This window comes from Cebus imitator, unplaced genomic scaffold (genome assembly GCF_001604975.1).
Source record: "Cebus imitator isolate Cc_AM_T3 unplaced genomic scaffold, Cebus_imitator-1.0 Scaffold201, whole genome shotgun sequence".
NCBI classification, from domain to species: domain Eukaryota; kingdom Metazoa; phylum Chordata; class Mammalia; order Primates; family Cebidae; genus Cebus; species Cebus imitator.
In genome coordinates, this window is record NW_016107516.1 from 1,157,366 (window position 1) to 1,180,678 (window position 23,313).

General features: G+C 36.1%; 1 protein-coding gene across 2 annotated transcripts in view; it reads left to right on the plus strand.

The window, feature by feature from the left end:
- The window catches only part of CD200R1 (CD200 receptor 1), a 52,609-nt gene extending 34,473 nt beyond the window's left edge, over positions 1-18,136 (plus strand). For both annotated transcript variants that reach the window (XM_017547771.2, XM_017547772.2), the window contains 6 exons: positions 8,343-8,417; positions 9,983-10,294; positions 10,418-10,666; positions 15,555-15,660; positions 16,202-16,247; positions 17,041-18,136. In XM_017547771.2, coding sequence (XP_017403260.1) covers positions 8,343-8,417; positions 9,983-10,294; positions 10,418-10,666; positions 15,555-15,660; positions 16,202-16,247; positions 17,041-17,163 — 911 coding nt within the window. In that variant the 3' untranslated portion in view covers positions 17,164-18,136. The remainder of the gene's footprint in view (positions 1-8,342; positions 8,418-9,982; positions 10,295-10,417; positions 10,667-15,554; positions 15,661-16,201; positions 16,248-17,040) is intronic.
- The last annotated feature ends 5,177 nt before the right edge of the window (positions 18,137-23,313 follow it).

Below are 23,313 nucleotides of genomic sequence, written 5' to 3' on the forward strand. Positions count from 1 at the left end.
CATACAAAGAGACTTAGACTCCCACAAAATAATAGTGTGAGACATTAACATCTCACTGTCAATATTAGACAAATCAACGTGACAGAAAATTAACAAGGATATCCAGGACTTGAATGCAGAGCTGGACCAAGCAGACCTAATAGACATCTACAGAACTCTCCACCCCATATCAACAGAATATACATTCTTCTCGTCACCATATCACACATATTCTAAAACTGACCACATAATTGGAAGTAAAACACTCCTCAGCAAATGCAGAGGCACAGAAATCATAACAAACAGTCTCTCAGACCACAGTGCAATCAAATTAGAACTTAGGACTGAAAAACTCACTTAAAACCACACAAGTATATGAAAACTGAACAATCTGCTCCTTAATGACTACTGAGTAAATAACAAAATTGAGTCAGAAATAAATAAGTTCTTAGAAATCAATGAGAACAAAGACACAATGTACTAGAATCTCTTGGACACAGCTAAAGCAGTGTGTAGAAAGAAATTTATGGCACTAAATGCCCATAGGAGAAAGGAGAAAAGATCTAAAATTGATACCCTAACATCACAATTAGAAGAACTAGAGAAGCAAGAGCAAACAAATTCAACAGCTAGCAGAAGACAAGAAATAACTAAGATCAGAGGAGAACTGAAGGAGACAGAGACACAAAAACCCTTCAAAAAATCAATGAAACTAGGAGCTGGTTTTTTGGAAAAGAATACCAAAATAGATAGACTGCTAGCCAGACTAATAAAGAATAAAAGAGAGAAGGATCAAACAGATACAATAAAAAATGATGAAGGTGATATCACCACTAATCTCACAGAAATACAAACTATCATCAGAGAGCACTATAAACAACTCTAAGCAGATAAACTAGAAAATCTAGAAAAAAATGTATAAATTCCTGGACACATACACCCTCCCAAGACTAAACCAGGAAGAAGTTGAATCCCTGAACAGACCAATAACAAGTTCTGAAATTGAGACAGTAATTAATAGTCTATCAGCCAAAAACAAGTTTAGGACCAAACAGATTCACAGCCAAATACTACCAGAGGTACAAAGAGGATCTGGTATCATGCCTTCTAAAGCTATTCCAAACAATAGAAAAAGAGGGACTCCTCCCTAACTCGTTTTATGAGGCCAGCATCATCCTGACACCTAAACCTGACAGATACACAACAAAAAAAGAAAATTTTGGGCCAATATCTCTGATGAACATCAATGTGAAAATCCTCAATAAAATACTGGCAAATTGAATCCAGCAGCACATCAAAAAGCTTATCCACCACAATTAACTTGGCTTCATACCTGGGATGAAAGGCTGGTTCAACAGATGTTAATCAAGAAATGTAATGCATCACATAAACAGAACCAAAGCCAAAAACCACATGATTATCTCAATAGTTGCAGAAAAGGCCTTTGAAAAAATTCAACACAACTTCATGCTACAAACTCTCAATAAACTAGGTATTGATGGAATGTATCTCAAAATAATAAGAGCTATTAATGACAAACCCACAGCCAATATCACACTGAATGGGCAAAATCTGGAAGCATTCCCTTTGAAAACTGGCACAAGACAAGAATGCCCTCTGTCACCACTCCCATTCAACATAGTACTGGAAGTTCTGGCCAGGGCAATCAGGCAAAATAAAGAATATAGAGTATTCAAATAAGAAGAGAGGAAGGTAAATTGTCTCTGTTTCCAGATGAAATGATTGTATATTTAGAACACCTCATCTTCTCAGCCCCAAATCTCCTTAAGCTGATAAGCAACTTCAGCAAAGTCTCAGGATACACAATCAATGTGCAAAAGTCACAAGCATTCCTATACACCAATAATAGACAAATAGAGAGCCAAATCATGAGTGAACTCCCATTCACAATTGCTACAAAGAGAATAAAATAACTAGAAATACAACTTACAAGGGATGTGAAGGGATGTGATGTGAAGGGATGTGAAGGACCTCTTCAAGGAGAACTAAAAACCACTGCTCAAGGAAATAATGAGGACACAAACAAATGGAAAAACATTCCATGCTCATGGATAGGAAGAATCAATATCAGGAAAATGACCACATTGCCCAAAGTAATGTATAGATTCAGTGCTATCCCCATCAAAGCTACTATTGACTTTCTACACAGAACTAGAAAAAACTACTTTAAATTTCACATAGAACCAAAAAACAGACCACATAGCCAAGACAATCCTAAGCAAAAAGAATAAAGCTGGAAGCATCATGCTACCTGACTTCAAACTATACTACAATGCTACAGTAACCAAAACAGCATGGCACCGGTACCAAAACAGACATACGGACCAATGGAACAGAACAGAGGCCTCTAAAATAATGCCATACATTTACAACCATCTGATCTTTGACAAACCTAAAAAAACAAGCAATGGGGAAAGGATTACATATTTATTAAATAGTGTTGGGAAAACTGGCTAGCCATATGCAGAAAACTGAAACTGGACCCCTTCCTTATATCTTATACAAAAATTAACTCAAGATAGATCAAAGACTTAAAGGTAAGAACTAAAACCATAAAACCCTAGAAGAAAACCTATGCAATACCCTTCAGAACAGAGGCATGGCCAAAGACTTCATGACTAAAACACCAAAAGCAATGGTAACAAAAGCTAAAATTGACATATAGGATGTAATTAAACTAAAGAGCTTCTGCACAGCAAAAGAAGCTCATCAGAGTGAGCAGGCCACCCACTGAATAGAACATTTTTGCAATCTATCCATTTGACAAAGGGTTAATATTCAGAATCTACAAGGAACTTAAACAAATTTATAAGAAAAAGACAAACAACCCCATCAAAAAGTGGGTGAAGGGTGTGAACAGACACTTCTCAAAAGAAGACATTGATTCGGTCAACAAACATATAAAAAAAAGCTCATCATCACTGGTCATTAGAGAAATGCAAATCAAAACCACAATGAGATACCATCTCATGCCAGTTAGAATGGTGATTATTAAAAAGTCAGAAAACAACAGCTGCTGGAAAGGGTGTGGAGAAATAGGAACATTTTTAACACTGTTTGTGGGAGTGTAAATTAGTTCAACCATTGTGGAAGATAGTGTGGTGATTTCCCAAGGATCTAGAACCAGAAATATCATTTGATCCAGCAATCTTATTAATGGGTATATGCCCAAAGGATTATAAATCATTCTACTGTAAAGATGCATGCACTCATGTTTATTGCAGCACTGTTCACAATAACAAAGACTTGGAACAAACCCAAATGTCCGTCGATGATAGACTGGATAAAGAACATGTGGCATATATACACCATGGAATACTATGCAGCCATACAAAAGGATGAGTTCATTGTCATTTGCAGGGACATGGATGAGGCTGGAAACCATCATTCTCAGCAAACTAACTCAGGAACAGAAAACCAAATATCGCATGTTCTCACTCATAAGTGGGAGTTGAACAATGAGAACACATGGACACAGGGAGGGGAACATCACACACTGGGGCCTGTAGGGGGTGGGGGCTAGGGGAGGAATAGCATTATGAGAAATACCTAATGTAGATGATGGGTCGATGGGTGTAGCAAACCACCATGGCATGTGTGTACCTATGTAACAAACATGCACATTCTGCACATGTATCCCAGAACTTAAAATATAATTTTTTAAAAAGCTACTGAGGAAATAATAAGATTGATGTATTTTAATTATGTGAATATTATTCAGCACAGGAATGGTTTCAAAAGGGTCTTTACTAAACCCAGGTATATTATATATCTTATAAAGGGAAAAAATCTGAATAAAAATCTTTGTAATTAAAAATAAATTAAGCTGTGAAGCCATTTGTTTCTGGACTTTCTTTTTTGGGAGACTTTTCATTACTAATTCAATCTCATTACTCATTATTGGAATGCTCAGGTTTCTCATGTCTTTTTTGTTTAAAGTTGGTTGGTTGTCTGTATCTAGGAATTTATCAGTTTCCTCTAATCTTTTGAATTTATTTGTGTGTAGTTGTTCATAATAGTTTCTAATGATCATCTGTATTTATGTGGTCTCGGTGATTATGTCTCCTTTTTGTTTCTGATTTTATTGATTTGTTTTTTTCTCCATTTTTCCTTGTTCACTTAGCTAATGGGTTGTGAAGTTTGTTAATCTTTTTACAAACCCACAGCTCATATCATACTGAATGGGCAAAAGCTGGAAACATTCCTTTTGAAAACCAGCACAAGACAAGGATGTCCTCTCTCACCACTTCTATTTAACATAGTATTGGAAGTTGCTGACAAAAGAAAGGAACAAAAAAATTCTGACAAAAATAGAGGAGGTCAAATTATCTTTGTTTGCAGATGACATGATTCTATATTTAGGAAACCCCATCATCTCAGCCCAAAAGCTTCTTAACCTGGTAAGTAATAACTTCTGCAAAGTTTCAGGATACAAAAATCAATGTGAAAAAATTGCTAGTATTCCTACATACCAACAACAGACAAGAGCCAAATCACAAATGAACTCCCATTCACAATTGCCACAAAAAAATAAATATTTAGGAATACAGCTAATAAGGAAGTGAAAGACCTCTTTAAGAAGAACCATAAACCACTGACCAAAGAAATTATAGATAACACAATGGAAAAACAATTCCATGCTTATGGATAGGAAGAATCAATATTGTGAAAATGGCCATATTGTTCAAAGTAATTTATAGATTCAATGCTATTCCCATTAAACTATAATTGACATTCTTCACAGAATTAGAAAAAACTATTTTAAAATTCATACGGAACCAAAACAGAACCCAAATAGCCAAGGCAATCCTAAGCAAAAGAACAAAGCTGGAGGCACCTGACTTCAAACTATACTATAGGGCTACAGTAACCCAAACAGCATGGTAGTTGTAAAGGACAGATACATAGATCAATGGAACAGAATAGAGAACCCAGAAACAACATTACACACCTACGACCATCTGATCTTTGGCAAACCTGACAAAAACAAGCAATGGGGAAAGGATTCCTTATTTAATAAATGGTGCTGGCACAGCTGGCTAGCCCTCTACAGAAAACTGAAAGTAGACCTCTTCTGATATGATTTGGCTGTATCACCACCCAAGTCTCATCTTGAATTTATTTTCTATAATCTCCATGTGTTGTGAGAGGAACCTGGTGGGAGGTAATTTAATCACGGGGGTGGTTACCCTCATGCTGTTCTCATGATAGCGAGTGGTTTTTTCTTTTTTTTTTTTTAGATGGAGTCTTGCTCTGTTGCCCAGGCTAGAGTGCAGTGGCATGATCTTGGCTCATTGCAACCTCCACCTCCCAGGTTCAAGCAATTCTCCTGCCTCAGCCTCCCAAGTAGCTGGGATTGCAGATGTCTGCCGCCACGCCTGGCTAATTTTTGTATTTTTAGAAAAGATGGGATTTCACCATATTGGCCAGGCTGGTCTCAAACTCTTGACCTCAGTTGATGCGCCCTCCTCGGCATGAGCCATCATGCCTGACTGGGTCTTTATTTTTAATCCAATTGGCCAGTCTGAATCTTTTACTTGCGAAATTGAATCAATTTACATTCAAGGTTGTTTGACAGATGAGAACTTATATCTGTCATTTGATTTTTTTTTTTTTTTTTCTGGTCGTTGACTGTCTCTCCTTTATTTCTGAAGGGTGGTTTTGCTGGATATAATATTGACTGACAGTTATTTTCTTTCAGCATTTTGAATGCATCATTCAATTTTCTCTTGGCCTGTAAGGTTTCTGATGAGAAATCTGCTATCAGTATAAGGGGGATTCCCTTATATTTGGCTTGATGCTTTTCTCTTGTTGGTTTTATAATTCTTCCTTTGTCTTCGACTTTTGATAATTTGACTATAATGTCTCTTAGTCCCTTAGAGAGGATGTATTTGGGTTGAATCTATTTGGAGAATTTTGCACGTTCTGGATTTCGCTCTCTCTCTCTCTCTTCCAAGACTTGCAAAATTTTTTGCTATTATTTTATTAAATGTGTTTTCTATGCCTTTTTCTTTCTTTTTGCCTTCCAGAATTTTATAATGTGAACGTTTTTTGCTTACTGGTGTCTCGTAAATCCTGTAAACTTTATTTAAAAAAATTTTTTCCCCTTTTAAATCTTCATGTATTAGTTCAAAAGACCTATCTTCAAGTTGAGAAATCCTTTCTTCTAATTTTTCCATACTGCTGTTGAAAAATTGTTATATTTCATTAATTGACTTTTTCAGCTCTAAAATTTGTTTGGTTCTTTTTTTATGATAGCTATCTCTTTGTTGAATTTTCCATTTAAATCACAAACTGTTTTCCTGATTTTATTTGTTTATCTGTATTCTCCTTTATCTGAGCTTCCTTAAGATTATTATTTTGAATTTTTCTTCTGGCATTTCATATATTGCCTTATAATTGGTTCTGTTATTGGAGAATTACTGTGTTCCTTTGGGGGGGGTCTGTCATATTTTCTTGCTTTTTTATGTTTGATGTTTTTCTATGTTGATACTTAGACATCTGGTGCAATTGTTGCCTCTTCTAATTTTATGGTATAGGCTCCTTAGGATAAAACTTATTCATATATAATCCATTTCAGTGATGTTTGCAAATGTTCCTGTGACCTAGGTGGTGAGTTGGTGGCAGCAGTGGCACAGCTTTGCTGGGAGTTGGTTTGCCAGTCTGTTTTTCAGGCCATGGGTGCTTGTGTACACATGGTGGGTTATTCAACCTGACATCTGGCTTGCTGGGTTTGGGATTATGGGGCTGTTTCCCCAGCCAGGGGCACAAGCACATGATTGCTTGGCTATCCTCAGGGCATGTCTTCCAGGGGTGGACCCACTGGGTTTCTTAGGTTCTAGAGTGGGTGGGCAGCCAGTCAGCCAGTCTGGGGGCATGTCTGCTGGGAGTGGGAACACAAGGTTATTTCTCAGGCCCTGGGCACAGTTCCCCAGCTGCTCAGCTGGTCTGTATGTATGTCTACCAGGTAGGAAAATGGGGTGCCAGAGGCAGGGTGCTTTTATGCTTCCCTCCTGAGCTTCTGATGACCACAGGCACCTCTCCACTCCTTTTTTTCCCATTTATTTTATTGCATTTTAGGTTTTGGGGTACATGTGAAGAACATGCAAGATTGTTGCATAGGTACACACGTGGCAGTGTGATTTGCTGCCTTCCTCCCCATCACCTACATCTGGCATCTCTCCCCTTGCTATCTCTCCCCAGCTCCCCACCCCCCACCGTCCCTCCCCTATTTCCCCCCAACTGACCCCAGTGTGTAGTGCTCCCCTCACTGTGTCCATGTGTTCTTATTGTTCAACGCCTGCCTATGAGTGAGAACATGCAGTGTGTGATCTTCTGCTCTTCTGTCAGTTTGCTGAGAATGATGGTTTCCAGGTTCATCCATGTCCCTACAAAGGACACAAACTCATCATTTTTGATGGCTGCATAATATTCCATGGTGTATATGTGCCACATTTTCCCTGTCCAGTCTATCATCGATGGGCATTTGGGTTGGTTCCAGGTCTTTGCTATTGTAAACAGTCCTGCAATGAACATTCGTGTTCACGTGTCCTTATAGTAGAATGATTTATAATCCTTTGGATATATACCCAGTAATGGGATTGCTGGGTCAAATGGAATTTCTATTTCTAGGTCCTTGAGGAATCGCCACATTGCTGCACTCCTGCACTCTCCCTTTGATACTCCAGTAGAATCTTAGCCATCTATTCATTGCTTGGTCCTTTCTTGTGGAGGAGATGTGCACCAGAGGCCTCAGTCAGCCATCTTGCTGACATTTGCTTCTGCTATATTTTTCCCTTTGTACTCTAATAAGTAGAATAAAATGAGAAACGAACAGAGATGGATGGACCCTTCACAGTTTGGCTTCTAAAATTCTTGAGAAAGGGCAATGCTGTATTTACCTGGGTGAGATGCCCAACATTGGGCCAAATAACTTTGATTTAGAAGTGGTAGCTGAAGGAAGGGATATAACTGGACCAGCTCATGTGAGCTGCTCACATGGACCAATCTTCCTGGCTGGGGAAGAAGGATGCAGTAGACGCAGGCTTACCATTTTCAAAATAGTTCAAAACAAAGTATATCATGAAGGAGAATTACCGATTAACCACTTATAATTTTCAAGATATTAACACATTTGATGACATGACTTCTAACTTCTGTTTTACAATGGTTTCTTTTTTTTTTTTTAAATCAAATCAATGATATTGCATGTTTTACACTGATTTCTGTGTAATTTTAATTATGGTTAACTGATTGCCTATCACGTTGAATAAGACTTTGTGAAGAAATGCTGGCTTCCACTCTAAGTACATAAAATTGATTTCATTTATTCTTCTCTAAAGATTTTCTAGCTTCAAGCAGTTCATGTATGGATGGAACACAGATTACACAGAACAATTCAGCATTTCCCACAGAAGGTAATATGCTTCCTTAGTCATGGCCAGGACTGAGGGATGGAAAGTTGAGCTTTCTTAGAAATATTAGCGGATGGCCTGACTGGAAGCCAGCCTTATGACTACTTGAAGAATGTGGTGATCTGAGTACTGTGATATGAAGGATCCTGAATGACCCAACCTCTAGTTGTTCTCCAAACAAGCCTCTGAAGCTTTGTTAAGGTGGAGTGGCGGAAGAAGCAGGGATTTAACTACCTCTCAGATCTATGTTAAAGTACTATCTCTTTCTTCATCTAGTTATGTGTTTATTAATTTGCTGTGAAATACAAGGGCTGGAGTACAAACCATGTAAGAGACAGGTGACACCAAAACAGGATAGGAGAGAGATTACATACAGGGTTTAACAAAAACATCCTTCATCCACATAAAGGTTTGCCCCTTTATAGCTGATTCTGCTGATGCTATAGTGATGAAATCACTGACACCTTTGTTATAGGTGAGTAGTGACAGATACTTTAGATGACTAATTATCTCTCACCAAACCCTTACCAAGTCACCAACTTGTTGATTTATGGGATGTGTGAGGTTCTATTTTGGAAGATGCTTGTAGGATGCAGGGCTTAACTTTTCCTTTAAATGATGGAGAGGGATCAACTTACGCACAGTGTTGATAATTGGATTGGGTATACAGAAATAAAATCTGTGAGTTAAGTTCACAGCTGAACTTCCTGAAAGTGGATGTGTGGCTAAATAGGAAGGAATGAAAACTCATCTAAAGGCTATATTTGATAATTTCATTGATTTTCTATAAAATACTTTTAATGAAAAATGTCTAAAGGGAAATATATCTTTCTTAAAAATTATATATCACACTACACTTTCAGAAGAAATAAATATTTCTAAGCATCTCTCATCAGTAGGCATAATCATTTTTCATTTTTATGGGATAGCTCAACTTGTGAAATAAGTGGTTTTTTTTTTTTAAAGATCTATGGATTTTACCAACTTTGTGATTCCTTAAATGAAAAATGAACTTAACAAAATTTCTAGCTAGTTCAACCCAAATGCCATATTAGTTACTTTAAAAGAAAGAACTATATATCAATACTTATCACATTTATGTTTGTCTGAAACAAAAACATAGAGATAGACTTTTTGTGCTCATCAGAGCTGAGGAGGAGACAACCACATCACTAATTTTTCCATTTTCTTTCCTGTGGCACATAAATTGCATGATAAAGACAATAGTTTCCACCATCTAAAGATTAGATGTAGAACATTGCCTTTGTTGTTTAATTTACAATCTCTTTGTTCCTCGATATTAAAACTTCTGAGTGAATATCAAAATACTTTATCAAATGTATTATATTTCTAATAATACATAATACAGCAGAAAATTGGTTAATCTCTGGATTGGTTTCAATATATTATTTATATTTTGTGAATTTTAATTTTTTATGAAAGTCTAATATTTTGGAATAAGATCAGCAAAGTTATGTTCTAGTGTAACTTCATGTGATATGTTAATAAATGTAACACATGAAATTCTTTATTTTCTTTTATCATTCTCCTTTCATGTATGCGTCCAGTAAATATTTCATGGCCTATACTGATGGGTAAAAATGCTGTGCTTTGCTGCCCTATCACATTAAAATATTTGATCATAACATGGGAAATAATCCTGAAAGACCAGCCTTCCTGTAAAAAAGCCTACAAGAAAGAAACAAATGAGACCAAGGAAACCAACTGTACTGATGAGAGAATAACCTGGGTCTCTAGACCTGATCAGAATTTGGACCTTCAGATTCGTCCAGTGGCCATCACTCACGACGGGTATTACAGATGCATAATGGGCGCACCTGGTGGGAATTTCTATCATGGATATCACCTCGAAGTGTTAGGTAAGGAGCATCACATATTGTGGTATTTCACATCACCAAATTTGTGACTGAAGCAAGTGTCTCTCTGAATTCCATATGCTTTATGTGAAAACCGAAGCATTTTTTTCCCTTTCCTCTCTGCAGTTACTCCTGAAGTGACCCTGTTTCAAAGTAGGAATGGAACTGTAGTATGCAAGGCAGTTGCAGGGAAGCCAGCTGCACAGATCTCCTGGATCCCAGAGGGGGATTGTGTCACTGAGCAAAAATGCTGGAACAATGGTACAGTGACTGTTAAGAGTGCATGCCACTGGGAGGGCCACAATGTGTCTACCGTGACCTGCCGTGTCTCCCATTTGACTGGCAACAGGAGTCTGGACATAGAGCTACTTCCTGGTCAGTAATGGTTTTAGTTTTGACTTTTCCCCATTCTTTTAAAGGAGTTATATTAGGAAAAAAAAAAAAAAGAGGTGTGCAAATAGATTTTGTTCAAGGATGCTCTCTCTACTGTTCATTTTTATCTCTTCCCTGACCAAAATAAAGAGATATGTTTCAGAGAATAGTCCAAGCATTTGTGGAAAAAAGCCCTTTTTCAGAATGCCATTTAATTCTATGATTAATGTTCACTTCCATGTTAGTAGTTAATTGGCATGAGTATTCTTTTAAAAATAATACTTATGGTTTATTGAAAAACAAAGTATACTTTGAAGCCCATAATTATGGTTTTATTAGAAGAATACATTCATTCATAAGTTGCTTTTATGAATTTTTAGTTTGGTGTAATTTTATTTTCTAGGCTTTTCATCACTGAATTTCTTAAATGTCTTATAATAACATTATGATTCAGTTCATCACTGTTTATTTACTCTCCTCTCATCCTACTCTCATTTCTTATTATTTTAAAATGATTAAATATCAACAAACATATTGAAAGTGCAATTGTTCTGTAAGGCTTCATGAAAACCATTAGCCCTACCCTTGTCTTTCCAATCCAACTGCCATCTCCATTAAACTCCCCAGAGGTAGGTTCTTTCAAATTTTCCAGTGTTTCTTCTAGTAATTGGTGCCATTTTTATATAATGTGCACATAGTGCTATTTCTTACTGTATCAAATTTAGACATTATGTAATCACAACTTCTTATGGTAGATGAGGATTTCACATTACCTTCTTCATTTCCTTCAAACTTCAATTGAGGTAATGCAATTGTTCATTCAATAGCCTATGTTCCCATTAAACTGAATATTTAAGTACTGTTAAGTGCTGGATCAAGAAATACACTCATGCTTTCCCTTTTGAATGACACTTTTTTGGACTTTATCATTGCTTTACCTCTTTTGTTTCCTTAAGAATGTAGTTACCTGTTGTAAACTATCATTAAGCCTACTGACAAAACTAGAGAGCCCTTGAGTAATATATTCCATATGGGCAGATTTATTAGGTAAGCTGTTAGTTCTATTTTTTCTCAAAGTCATTCTTGAATTTTTCTACGTGCTTGGTCTAATCTCCTGATTGGCCTCTAGACCTGCTGTATAGCTATTGTCTTGGACACTCTCATTGCCTCAATTTTCTTCTTAGCCTGTATCTATGTAATCTGAGTTTCTTTTGTCTTCTACACATTTAACTCTTTCCTTCATATATGAAACTTTTCTTAACTCTTTGGTAGTCCTTGGGTATGGATCATTTTGAAGTGAGTACTAATGAGCTAATTGGAAGCTCTACTAGTTAATGGTTGTGTTTGCCAACCAGTTAGCTTCAGTACAGTGAAAATGAGCTACGTGATTTTTTAATAATTAGCAGATTTGTTATATATCTGAAAGCCTTTTCTCTGGGGCTGTTCAGGCTCTGCAGAAATCAACTCAGCAGTCTCTGGCCTTGGAGAGATAAGCCTACCAGTGTTTGGGAAGGGAGAGAACAGTGTATGTGTGCGAGTGTGCATGTGAGTGCAGCACTGTTGAGAATCAGACTTTCCTTCATACCTGTATTCAGTGTGGTATGTTACTCTCACCCTCCCTGATGTCTGGATCCTTGACTTTGGAGTCTCTCCAGGTCATCTTCTCTAGGCCAATCTCCCCTTTTCCTGCCGGTTGGGAAAGGTGTGCGACCTAAGATGGGGCAGGAGACATGGCAACCTGCCTGTTCTCAAGACAAACTTTAGAGAAGCTCTGAACTTTTAGCCCCACTCTTCACCCCTCCACATACTCCTTTTTCTACATTTTGTGGTTCCTACTCTAGAGGCTTCCTGGAGTTTTTGTGTGTACTAAGGTTTTTATTTATTCTATGTTGTAAATCATTAGCCAGTTTTCTATTCATTTCTCACTTAAAAACAGTGTGAAATCTTTCATCTGTTCTTGTCTTCGTCCCTCTTCACTTTGTCTTTGCAGATCTACACTAAAAAAATCTTTTTACTAACACTTTAGTAAGTTTGAATGAGGGAGAAGAGAAAAATCTCATGTGTTGAAACCACCATTTTTTTATATGTATTATTTAAGTCATATTTTTTTTAGTAGTATTTACTGAAAAGAGCAGTTGTGCCTTGGTTATGTATGAAATCTCACCATTTCATATTCCAATATGATGTCAGATTTATAGTGTCTCAGAATTGAAGGGAACTTCTTGTTCAAAATCCTATGTAGTGCAAGGATGTCCCTGATGTCTTCCTTGCACCATGGATCGTCAGCCTCTCTAGTACACACTCAATGAGAGAGACCTTAGTGTTTGGAAAACAAGGGTTTTTAAAAATGTTGTTTTAAACAGTGAAACCAAACATTCTATTTTCATATAACATATGGAAAAATTCAATATTTAAAAACATCAACTTTGGAAGGAAAGTGGGAGGACCAGACACCAGCCTGCTCAGTTTCCACTTCATCTCCTTCTGCTGCCCCTGAGCCATATTCACGCAACACCAGGAGCATAGTTTGCAAATCATTGCCTCTCAAGTTGGCAATTCCTTTGTTGACTTGCATGCTCGTCAGAGTTTTGTATTGCTGCTGGAAGCTAATAAATAGAGTTCCTGCTATGTATTCATTTTAGTTTCAATGCCCTGGCAGAAAGATGATTGCAGAATTAGGGTTACTTTTTCAAGGACCTTCCTTACAATTGCCTATTTATTAATAAATGCCATTACTGCCCATTTATGAATGTTAGAGGGAAGAAACACTCACCTATAAAAGAGTGGTAGAAATTCACCACTCATGAATCTTTAAAGCAACAAAATCCTAATATAAGGTGATGTCTTGCTGAAAACTGTGGAGTCTGCATTGAACAAGCAATTTTAATAATTCTCAACCTATTAATGGGTCAGAAGTATTGAAAATGAAACTACAGATATCAATTTCATGTAATGTGAGACATTATTGAGCCATCTATATCTATAGACATGGATATAAATATAGATAACTTTATTTTTAGTAGACGTTAATTTTTAGAGCAGTTTTAGGTTCACAGCAAAACTGAGTGGAAAGTACAGAAATTTCTCATATAACCCCTGCCCTTGCCCATGTCCACCTCCCCCACCTACAGGTATCCTGCACCACAGTGTTACATTCATTAGAATTGTTGAACCTCCACTGATACAACACTACCACCCAAAGTCCATACTTTATACATTAGAGTTCACTCCTGGTGTTGTACGTTGCATGCGTTTGGACAAATGTGTAACGACATGTATCCACCAGTATAGTATTATACAGAACAGCTTTATTGTCCTACACAATCCTCCTTGCTCTTCCAATTCCTCCCTCCTTCCTCACCACCAATCAATGATTTACTGACTATTCCCCTAGTTTTGTCTTTTGCATAATGTCTTACAATTGGAATCATACAATATGTAATCTTTCCAGATTGGCATGTTTCACTTAGTAATATACATTTGAAATTCCTCCAAGTCTTTTTATGGTTTGATAGTGCATTTTTTTATATTTTTATTGCATTTTAGGTTTTGGGGTACATGTGACGAACATCCTAGATTGTTGCATAGGTACACACATGGCAGTGTGATTTGCTGCCTTCCTCCCCATCACCTATATCTGGCATTTCCCCCCATGCTATCTCTCCCCAACTCCCCAGCCCTGCTGTCCCTCCCCTATTTCCCCCCAACAGACCCCAGTGTGTGATGCTCCCCTCCCTGTGTCCATGTGTTCTCATTGTTTAACACCCACCTATGAGTGAGAACATGCAGTGTTTGATTTTCTGTTCTTGTGTCAGTTTGCTGAGAATGATAGTTTCCAGGTTTATCCATGTCCCTACAAAGGACACGAACTTACTGTTTTTGGTGGCTGCATAATATTCCGTGGTGTATATGTGCCACGTTTTCCCTGTCCAGTCTATTATCGATGGGCATTTGGGTTGGTTCCAGGTCTTTGCTATTGTAAACTGTGCTGCAGTGAACATTCATGTGCATGTGTCCTTACAGTAGAGCGATTTATAATCCTTTGGATATATACCCAGCAATGGGATTGCTGGGTCGAATGGAATTTCTATTTCTAGGTTCTTGAGGAATCGCCACACTGTCTTCCACAATGGTTGAACTAATTTACACTCCCGCCAACAGTGTTAAGAGTGTTCCTATTTCTCTCCATTCTCTCCAGCATCTGTTGTCTCCAGATTTTTTAATGATCGCCATTCTAACTGGCATGAGATGGTATCTCAATGTAGTTTTGATTTGCATTTCTCTAATGACCAGTGATGATGAGCATTTTTTCATATGTTTGTTGGCCTCATGTATGTCTTCTTTGGTAAAGTGTCTGTTCATATCCTTCGCCCACTTTTGAATGGGCTTGTTTTTTTCTTGTAGATCTGTTTTAGTTCTTTGAAGATTTTGGATATTCACCCTTTGTCAGATGGGTAGACTGCAAAAATTTTTTCCCATTCTGTTGGTTGCCAATTCACTCTAATGACTGTTTCTTTTGCTGTGCAGTAGCTGTGGAGTTTGATTACATCCCATTTGTCTATTTTGGCTTTTGTTGCCAATGCTTTCGGTGTTTTGGTCATGAAGTCCTTGCCTATGCCTATGTCCTGAATGGTTTTGCCTAGATTTTCTTCTAGTGTTTTTATGGTGTTAGGTCTTATGTTTAAGTCTTTAATCCATCTGGAATTGATTTTAGTGTAAGGTGTCAAGAAGGGGTCCAGTTTCTGCTTTCTGCACATGGCTAGCCAGTTTTCCCAACACTATTTATTAAACAGGGACTCCTTTCCCCATTGCTTGTTTTTGTCACTGAATAATAAGATAGTACATTATTTGGATTGTACCACATTTGAACCCTATATTTTTGTGTTTGTAGTTGCAGGTGCCAAAAAATCGGCAAAATTATATATTCCATATATCATCCTTGCTATTATTTTGATCATCGTGGGATTCATTTTTTTATTGAAAATCAGTGGCTGCAGGTATTGACTGATGATTTTTCTTCTTCAGCTTAATTAGGCTAGAAAAGAGTCAGAAATATGGAACTGATTGGGGTATATTAGGATGTCAACATCAAATTTCCCATAATCAGATCTTGAGGGTATTAGACTTGGACTACTTTGAATGATTACAGAAATTTTGCTAGGTTGCTTTTGCATAGAAGCCTGGGAAATTAGGCCATTTAGGACAGGATCTTGGGAGAGAAAGTGCATGTTAATTTTTACATTTGAGTAAATAATTAGAATTTCTTCATGTACCAAAGAGGAGTTGTTACATGCATTCAATTGCGTCAAGCTTATATTGCATAATTTCATTTCCTTTTTCAAAATCCAGAATATTCTTACTTGGGGTTATTAATCACTAGCAGTATTCTTCACTCATTTCTAGTAGTTTCTTTCTGATTTATTATGGCTTCTATCAAAATTAACCACAATTGTCAATAGAATACTGTCTTATTTTTCCCATTTTCAATCTAAACAATGATGTTTCCTCCATTCACTTCAGTGTATTTTATTTTTATAGAAAATATAAGTGGAATAAAACAGAAGCTACTCCAGTTGTTGAGGAGGTAAGATAAAAAAGAATACTTACAAACTTAAGCCAATAGTCTGGAAAATCTAGCAACTTAATTTGTAGTTTGTGTCAATATTAGTGTTTCAGTTGAAAAACAAACAATTCTGATTTACAATGCTTATATGTGTGATTACTTTGTTAATTATCTATCAAATACTATTTATACATCACTCTAGATCCACATTTTCACTTCATGAACTATATCCTAAAACACATGATGTTTGCCTCCTTTGGACTGTAATCTTTGGAGAAACTGAATTGGTGTCTATTTTCACCAATTTAGGGCAGGATCTTGGGAGAGAAAGTGCACGTTAATTTTTACATTTGGGTAAATAATTACAATTCCTTCAAGTACCAAAGAAGAGTTGTTACACGCCATCAATGAAATGCTTTCTGAGGCATCTCTAATTGCTGACTTTTCCTTTTCAATACTATCATTTCTCTCTTACACAAACTTAAAACATATCCTGCTCCTCAATCTCTTATTATAAGTAGCATACTAACTCTCCAAAGCTCTCCTTTGGAATACTTCTCGTATTGCTTCATTCATCTCCATTCCTACTTTCACAGAGCCATTGTCTCCACACAGAGACTTGTGTAATTGATAAATACTTTTTGATAAAATGTTATAACAAAACCTGCTCTTATGTTTATATAAGCCCAGAAACACAACTATAAGCACTCTGGAGCACCTGTTAGAAATAGAGCTATGAGTTACTGCTACAAAAATACAGATAGTTTCTATAAAGATTATTTTGAGTTGATTTTAACTTTGAGTTCTTTCTTAGGATGAAATGCAGCCCTATGCAAGCTACACAGAGAAAAACAATCCTCTCTATGATACTACAAACAAGGTGAAGGTATCTCAGGCATTACAAAGTGAAGCTGGCACAAGCCTCCATGCTTTATAATTTGTTGGACTCTTGCACCAAACAACAACAACAACACACAAGATACATTTTAATTACTGTCTGATTTTCTTACAGTTCCAGAATGAAGACTTATATTGAAATTAGGTTTTCCAAGGTTCTTAGAAGACATTTTAATGAATTTTCATTTATACCCTTGTATAATTGGAGTTTTAGATTCTTAGCTACCAGCTAGTTCTCTGAAGAACTGATATTACAAAGAAAATACATGCTCATGACCAGATATTCAAATTTTGCAGGACAGTAAATAATGAAAACCAAATTTCCTCCAGAAATAACTGAAGAAGGAACAATCATGAACAGTTTCTTGTGTATCCTTTCAGAATATTTTTATGTACATATGACATGTCTATATGCCTATGGTATATGTGTCCATTTATATGTCTATTTATGTATACATACAGATATCTTTGTCAAGGCACCAGTGGGAACAATACACTGCAATACTGTTCTATACATATGAAAACCAAATAATATAAGTCTTAGAGATCATTTTATATCATGACAAGTAGAGCTACCTCATTCTTTTTAATGGCTATATAAAATTCCATTGTATAGTTATATTATTATTTAATTAAACACAACTCTAATGATGGACATTTAGATTCTTTTAGGTTTTGTTCATTTCTTTTAAGTTTTGTTTGTGGCATAAACACCACCACATAGAATGTTTCTTGTGACTATGTCTCTTTTTGTTTGAGTATATCTGTAGGATAATTTTCTTAAGTGGAATTGTCATGTCAAAGGGTTTATAAATTTTAGCATTGACATATATGTCAAATTGTGTCAAATACATATGTCAAATTCCCTGCAACATTGTTTAAATGTGCCCTTCTTTAAATTTCTATTTTAATATCTGTAAGATTCCTGCTTCTACAGTTGCTTTTTCTTTTTAATCAACCAGATTAAATATGATGTGAGATTATAATAAGAATTATACTATTTAATAAAAATGAATTTATATTTTTGGTCATGTTTGTATGAGAGTGAATGCACCTGTGAGAACATTAGCTTCTTCTGAACTCATTATATCACTACAGAGGTGTTGATGTTTGATGCCTAACAGTTTTGCAGATGTGCTACATTGGAATCGTGTATTTTTAGGGTACACATTCTACTGTGATACATTTATTGAATAATGAATGTCTACTGACCGTATCAGCAGCAAAATATGCACCATAGAGGACATGGGGCATTATTTATAAGATATGAGCTACGTGACAAGAGAGTGGCCATGGGATGGCACGTCCCTCCCCTCCATATTTCTGTAGAGCCAAATATTGGCAATGTGTAATTATTTTTAATATCATGAAATTATTTTTAATTATAAAAAATAAGTCTATTTGCTCCATAGAAGAAAAAAAATTAAAAGGTTTTTTTGTCATGATAGAAATTAAAACAAAATGTATTCATTCTTCAATCATGCCATCTGAGACTTTTAAGACAGCTATTTTCTCTTATATTTTTCTCCCTCTAGACATTTCAGTTACTATGGACTTTAATCCTTAAAAGGATTCTTAGTCTATTTTGGATGTAAAGCTAATCTAATGACACTTGGCACCTGATATTTTGATCAAAACATTTTGACTTGGCCAAAAAACACAGTCCATTAGATTTCTGCATATAAATATGACCAAGCAATGTTCACAAGAGACATGATTACACTGTCCTTGAACTTTATTAATTCTTCATCCAACCCTGCTTGAGCTAAGCCTCATAGTTAGTTAGGTCCAAGACCATCTTTTTAAAAATTACCGATAAAGTAAGACAGTACTATACTTACCTCTTAACTTGATAATGTCAAAACAGGCATGTTAAATGACATCACAGTAAAGACTTCATGATAATTTATGAAAGTTAAGTACTGTATTGTACAGAAAATAATTGTACTAAAATCTTAATTATGGGCTGGAACAAGGGTGAACATTATAATCATATAAAAAATTATACATATTCTCCAAACCCGTGCTAGACCTGTCAAATTAGAAAATCTAGAGATTATACCTGGTAGGTCAGCAAGGTCATCCAGGAAGCAAAGGCTGAGATGGAGTTAGGTGTGATTACTTACACAGTCAATTACATTTTACAAATCTCATTTTATATGTCTCATTTACTGTATTTTCTCCCCACCCCATTTTGTATCTTTTTTTTTGCTTTGCTAGATTTGTCAATTTTCTCTCTGTCTCTGACTCTCTGTCTTTCAACATCTCCAGTTATGTGAAAGTTATTCATCATAATTATACATCTATTGAGTCTATGCTTCATTTGCAAACTTCTGAAAACAGCTTTACTGAGATATAATTGATATATTTAAGTGTATAGTTTGTTAAATATTGACATATTTAAAATGTACTGTTTGGTATATGTTGACCTAATTTTACATCTGTAAAGCTATCAGCATAATCAAGATAATAAACTTATCCATCATCCTCCAAAATTTTCTTGTTTCTTTGTGAGCCTGTCCCTACAATCTTCTTGTTTCTCTTCATCCCTCGCCTCCAAGACAAGCTCTGATTTGCTTTCTGTAGCTATGCATTAGTTTGCATTTTCTAGAATTTTCCGTAAAGAGGATCATACAATAGATTTTTTTTTTGGTTGGACTTTTTTTCTCATTATAATTATTTTGAGAAATATGTACACATTGATACTTTATATGTTTTATTGCAAATATTGAATTTTATAACTAAAATTATAAACTAATAAATAATATACAATAAATTATATATTATATAATTATATATTATATAATATATTATATATATTATTATATAATTATATGTTTTATATTTTATAATATATAATTATAAATGATTTATATAATATATATTTATTATATATGTTTATAATTTTAGTTATAAAATTCACTATTTGCAATAAAAAGTATAAAGTATCAATGTGTAGATATTTCTTAAAATAATTATGAGAAAAGAAGTCCAACCAAAAAAAAGAAGAAATACCCATCATCTACATTAGGTATTTCTCATAATGCTATTTCTCCCTTAGCTCCCCACACCCAACAGGCCCTGGTGTGTGATGTTCTCCTCCCTGTGTCCATGTGTTCTCATTGTTCAACTCCCACTTATGAGTGAGAACATGTGGTGTTTGGTTGCCTGTTCCTGTGATACTTTGCTGAGAAGGATGGTTTCCAGCTTCATCCATGTCCCTGCAAAGGACATGAATTCATCCTTTTGTATGGCTGCATAGTATTCCATAGTGTATATGTACAACGTTCTTTATCCAGTCCATCATTGATGGGCATTTGGGTGGTTCCAAGTCTTTGCTATTGTGAACAGTGCTTCAATAAACATATGTGTGCATATGTTTATAGTAGAATGACTTATAATCCTTTGGGTACATACCCAGTAATGGGATTGCTGGGTCAATTGGTATTTCTTTTTTTTTTTATTTTTTATTTTTTATTTTTTTTTTGAGACGGAGTTTCGCTGTTAACCAGGCTGGAGTGCAATGGTGTGATCTTGGCTCACCGCAACCTGGTATTTCTGGTTCTAGATCCTTGAGGAATCACCACACTGTCTTCCACAATGGTTGAACTAATTTACACTCCCACCAACAGTGTAAAAGCATTCCTATTTCTCCACATCCTCTCCAGCATCTGCTGTTTCCTGACTTTTTAATAATCGCCATTCTAACCGGCATAAAATGGTATCTCATTGTGGTTTGATTTGCATTTCTCTAAGGATCAGTGATGATGAGCATTTTTTTTTATGTTTGTTGGCCACATAAATGTCTTCTTTTGAGAAGTGTCTGTTCATATCCTTTGCCCATCTTTTGATGGGGTGGTTTGTTTTTTTCTTGTAAATACGTTTAAGTTCCTTGTAGATTCTGGATATTAGTCCTTTGTCAGATGGATAGATCGCAAAATTTTTTTCCCATTCTGTAGGTTGCCACTCTGATGATAGTTTCTTTTGATGTGCAGAAGCTCTTTAGTTTAATTAGATCCCATTTGTCAATTTTGAATTTTTTTGCCATTTCTTTTAGTGTTTTCGTCATGAAAACACTAAAAGTCTTTTGCCATGCCTAAGTCCTGAGTGGTATTATCTAGGTTTTGTTCTAGAGTTTTACAGTTTTAGGTCTTACATTTACGTCTTTAATCTATCTTCAGTTAAATTTTGTATAAGACGTAAGGAAGGGGTCCATCTGCAGTGTTCTGCATATGGCTAGCCAGTTTTCCCAACACTATTCATTAAATAGAGAAGCTTTTCCCCATTGCTTGTTTTTGTCAGGTTTTTCAAAGATCAGATGGTTGTAGATGTGTGGCATGATTTCTGAGGCCTCTGTTCTGATCCATTGATCTATATCTCTGTTTTTGTACAAATATCATGCTGTTTTGATTACTGTAGCTTTGTAGTATAGTTTGAAGTCAGGTAGCGTGATGCTGCCAGGCGTTTTTTTTTTTTTTTCTTTTGAGATGGAGTCTCTTTCTGTCACCCAGGCTGGAGTACAGTGGTGCCATCTTAGCTCACTGCAACCTCTGCCTCCTGGATTCAAGTGGTTCTCTTGACTCAGCCTCCTGAGTATCTGGGAGTACAGGCATGTGTTGCCAGGCCTGGCTAATTTTTGTATTTTTAGTAGAGACGGGGTTTCACCATGTTGGCCAGGCTCGTCTTGAACTCCTGACCTTGTGATCCACCTGCCTCAGCCTCCCAAAGTGCTGGGATTATAGGTGTGAGCCACCTCATCCAGCCTCCTCATGCTTTGTTCTTTTTGCTTAGGATTGTCTTGGCTATATGGGCTCTTTTTCAGTTCCATACAAAATTTAAAGTAATTTTTTTCTAATTCTCTGAAGAAAGTCAACAGTAGCTTGATGGGTATAGCACTGAATCTATAAATTACTTTGGGCAGTATGGCGATTTTCATAATATTGATTCTTCCTATCCATGAGCATGGAATGTTTTTCCATTTGTTTGTGTCCTCATTATTTCCTTGAGCAGCGTTTTGTAGTTCTCCTTGAAGAGGTCCTTCACATCCCTTGTAAGTTGTATTTCGAGGTATTTTATTCTCTTTGTAGCAATTGTGAATGAGAGTTCACTCATGATTTGGCTATTTGTCTATTATTGGCATATAGGAATGCTTGTGATTTTTGCACATTGATTGTGTATCCTGAGACTTTGCTGAAGTTGCTTATCAGCTTAAGGAGATTTGGGGCTGAGATGATGAGGTTTTCTAAATATACAACCATGTCATCTGTAAACAGAGACAATTTCACTTTCTTTCTTCCTATATGAATATTCTATATATCCTTCTCTTGCCTGATTGTCCTAGCCAGAACTTCCAATACTATGTTGAATAGGAGTGGTGAAAGAGGACATCCTTGTGTTGTGCCAGTTTTCAAAGAGAATGCTTCCAGCTTTTACCCATTCAGTGTGATACTGGCTGTGGGTTTTTCATAAACAGCTCTTATTATTTTAAGATACATTCCAACGATACCTAGTTTATTGAGAGTTTCTAGAGTGAAGGGATGTTCAATTTTATCGAAGACCTTTTCTGCATTTATTGAGATAATCATGTGGTTTTTGACAGTGGTACTGTTTGGATTATTATTATGGATTATTATTATGGATTATTATTATATGATGGATTACGTTTATTGATTTGTGTATGTTGAAGCAGCCTTGCATCCCTCAGATGAAGACCAGTTGATTGTTGTGGATATGCTTTTTGATGTGCTGCTGGATTTGGTTTACCAGTATTTTATTGAGGATTTTCACCCTGATGTTCATCAGAGATGTTGACCTGAAATTTTCTTTTTTTGTTGTCCCTCTGGCAGGTTTTGGTATCAGGATGATGCTGGCCTCATAAAATGAGTTGGGGGGACTACCTCCTCTCTATTCTTTGGGATAGTTTCAGCAGGAATAGTACCAGCTCCTCTTTGTACCTTTGGTAGAATGCAGCTGGAACCTGTCTGGTCCTAGGCTTTTTTATTTTTTGGTTGGTAGGCTATAATTAGTGCTTCAATTTTGGAACTTACTAGTCTATTATTCAGGGATTTGACTTCTTTCTGTTTTAGTCTTGGGAGCATGTATGTGTCCAGGAATTTATTTATTTCTTCTAGATTTTCTAGTTTATTTGCATATAGGTATTTACAGTATTATCTGATGGTAGTTTGTGTTT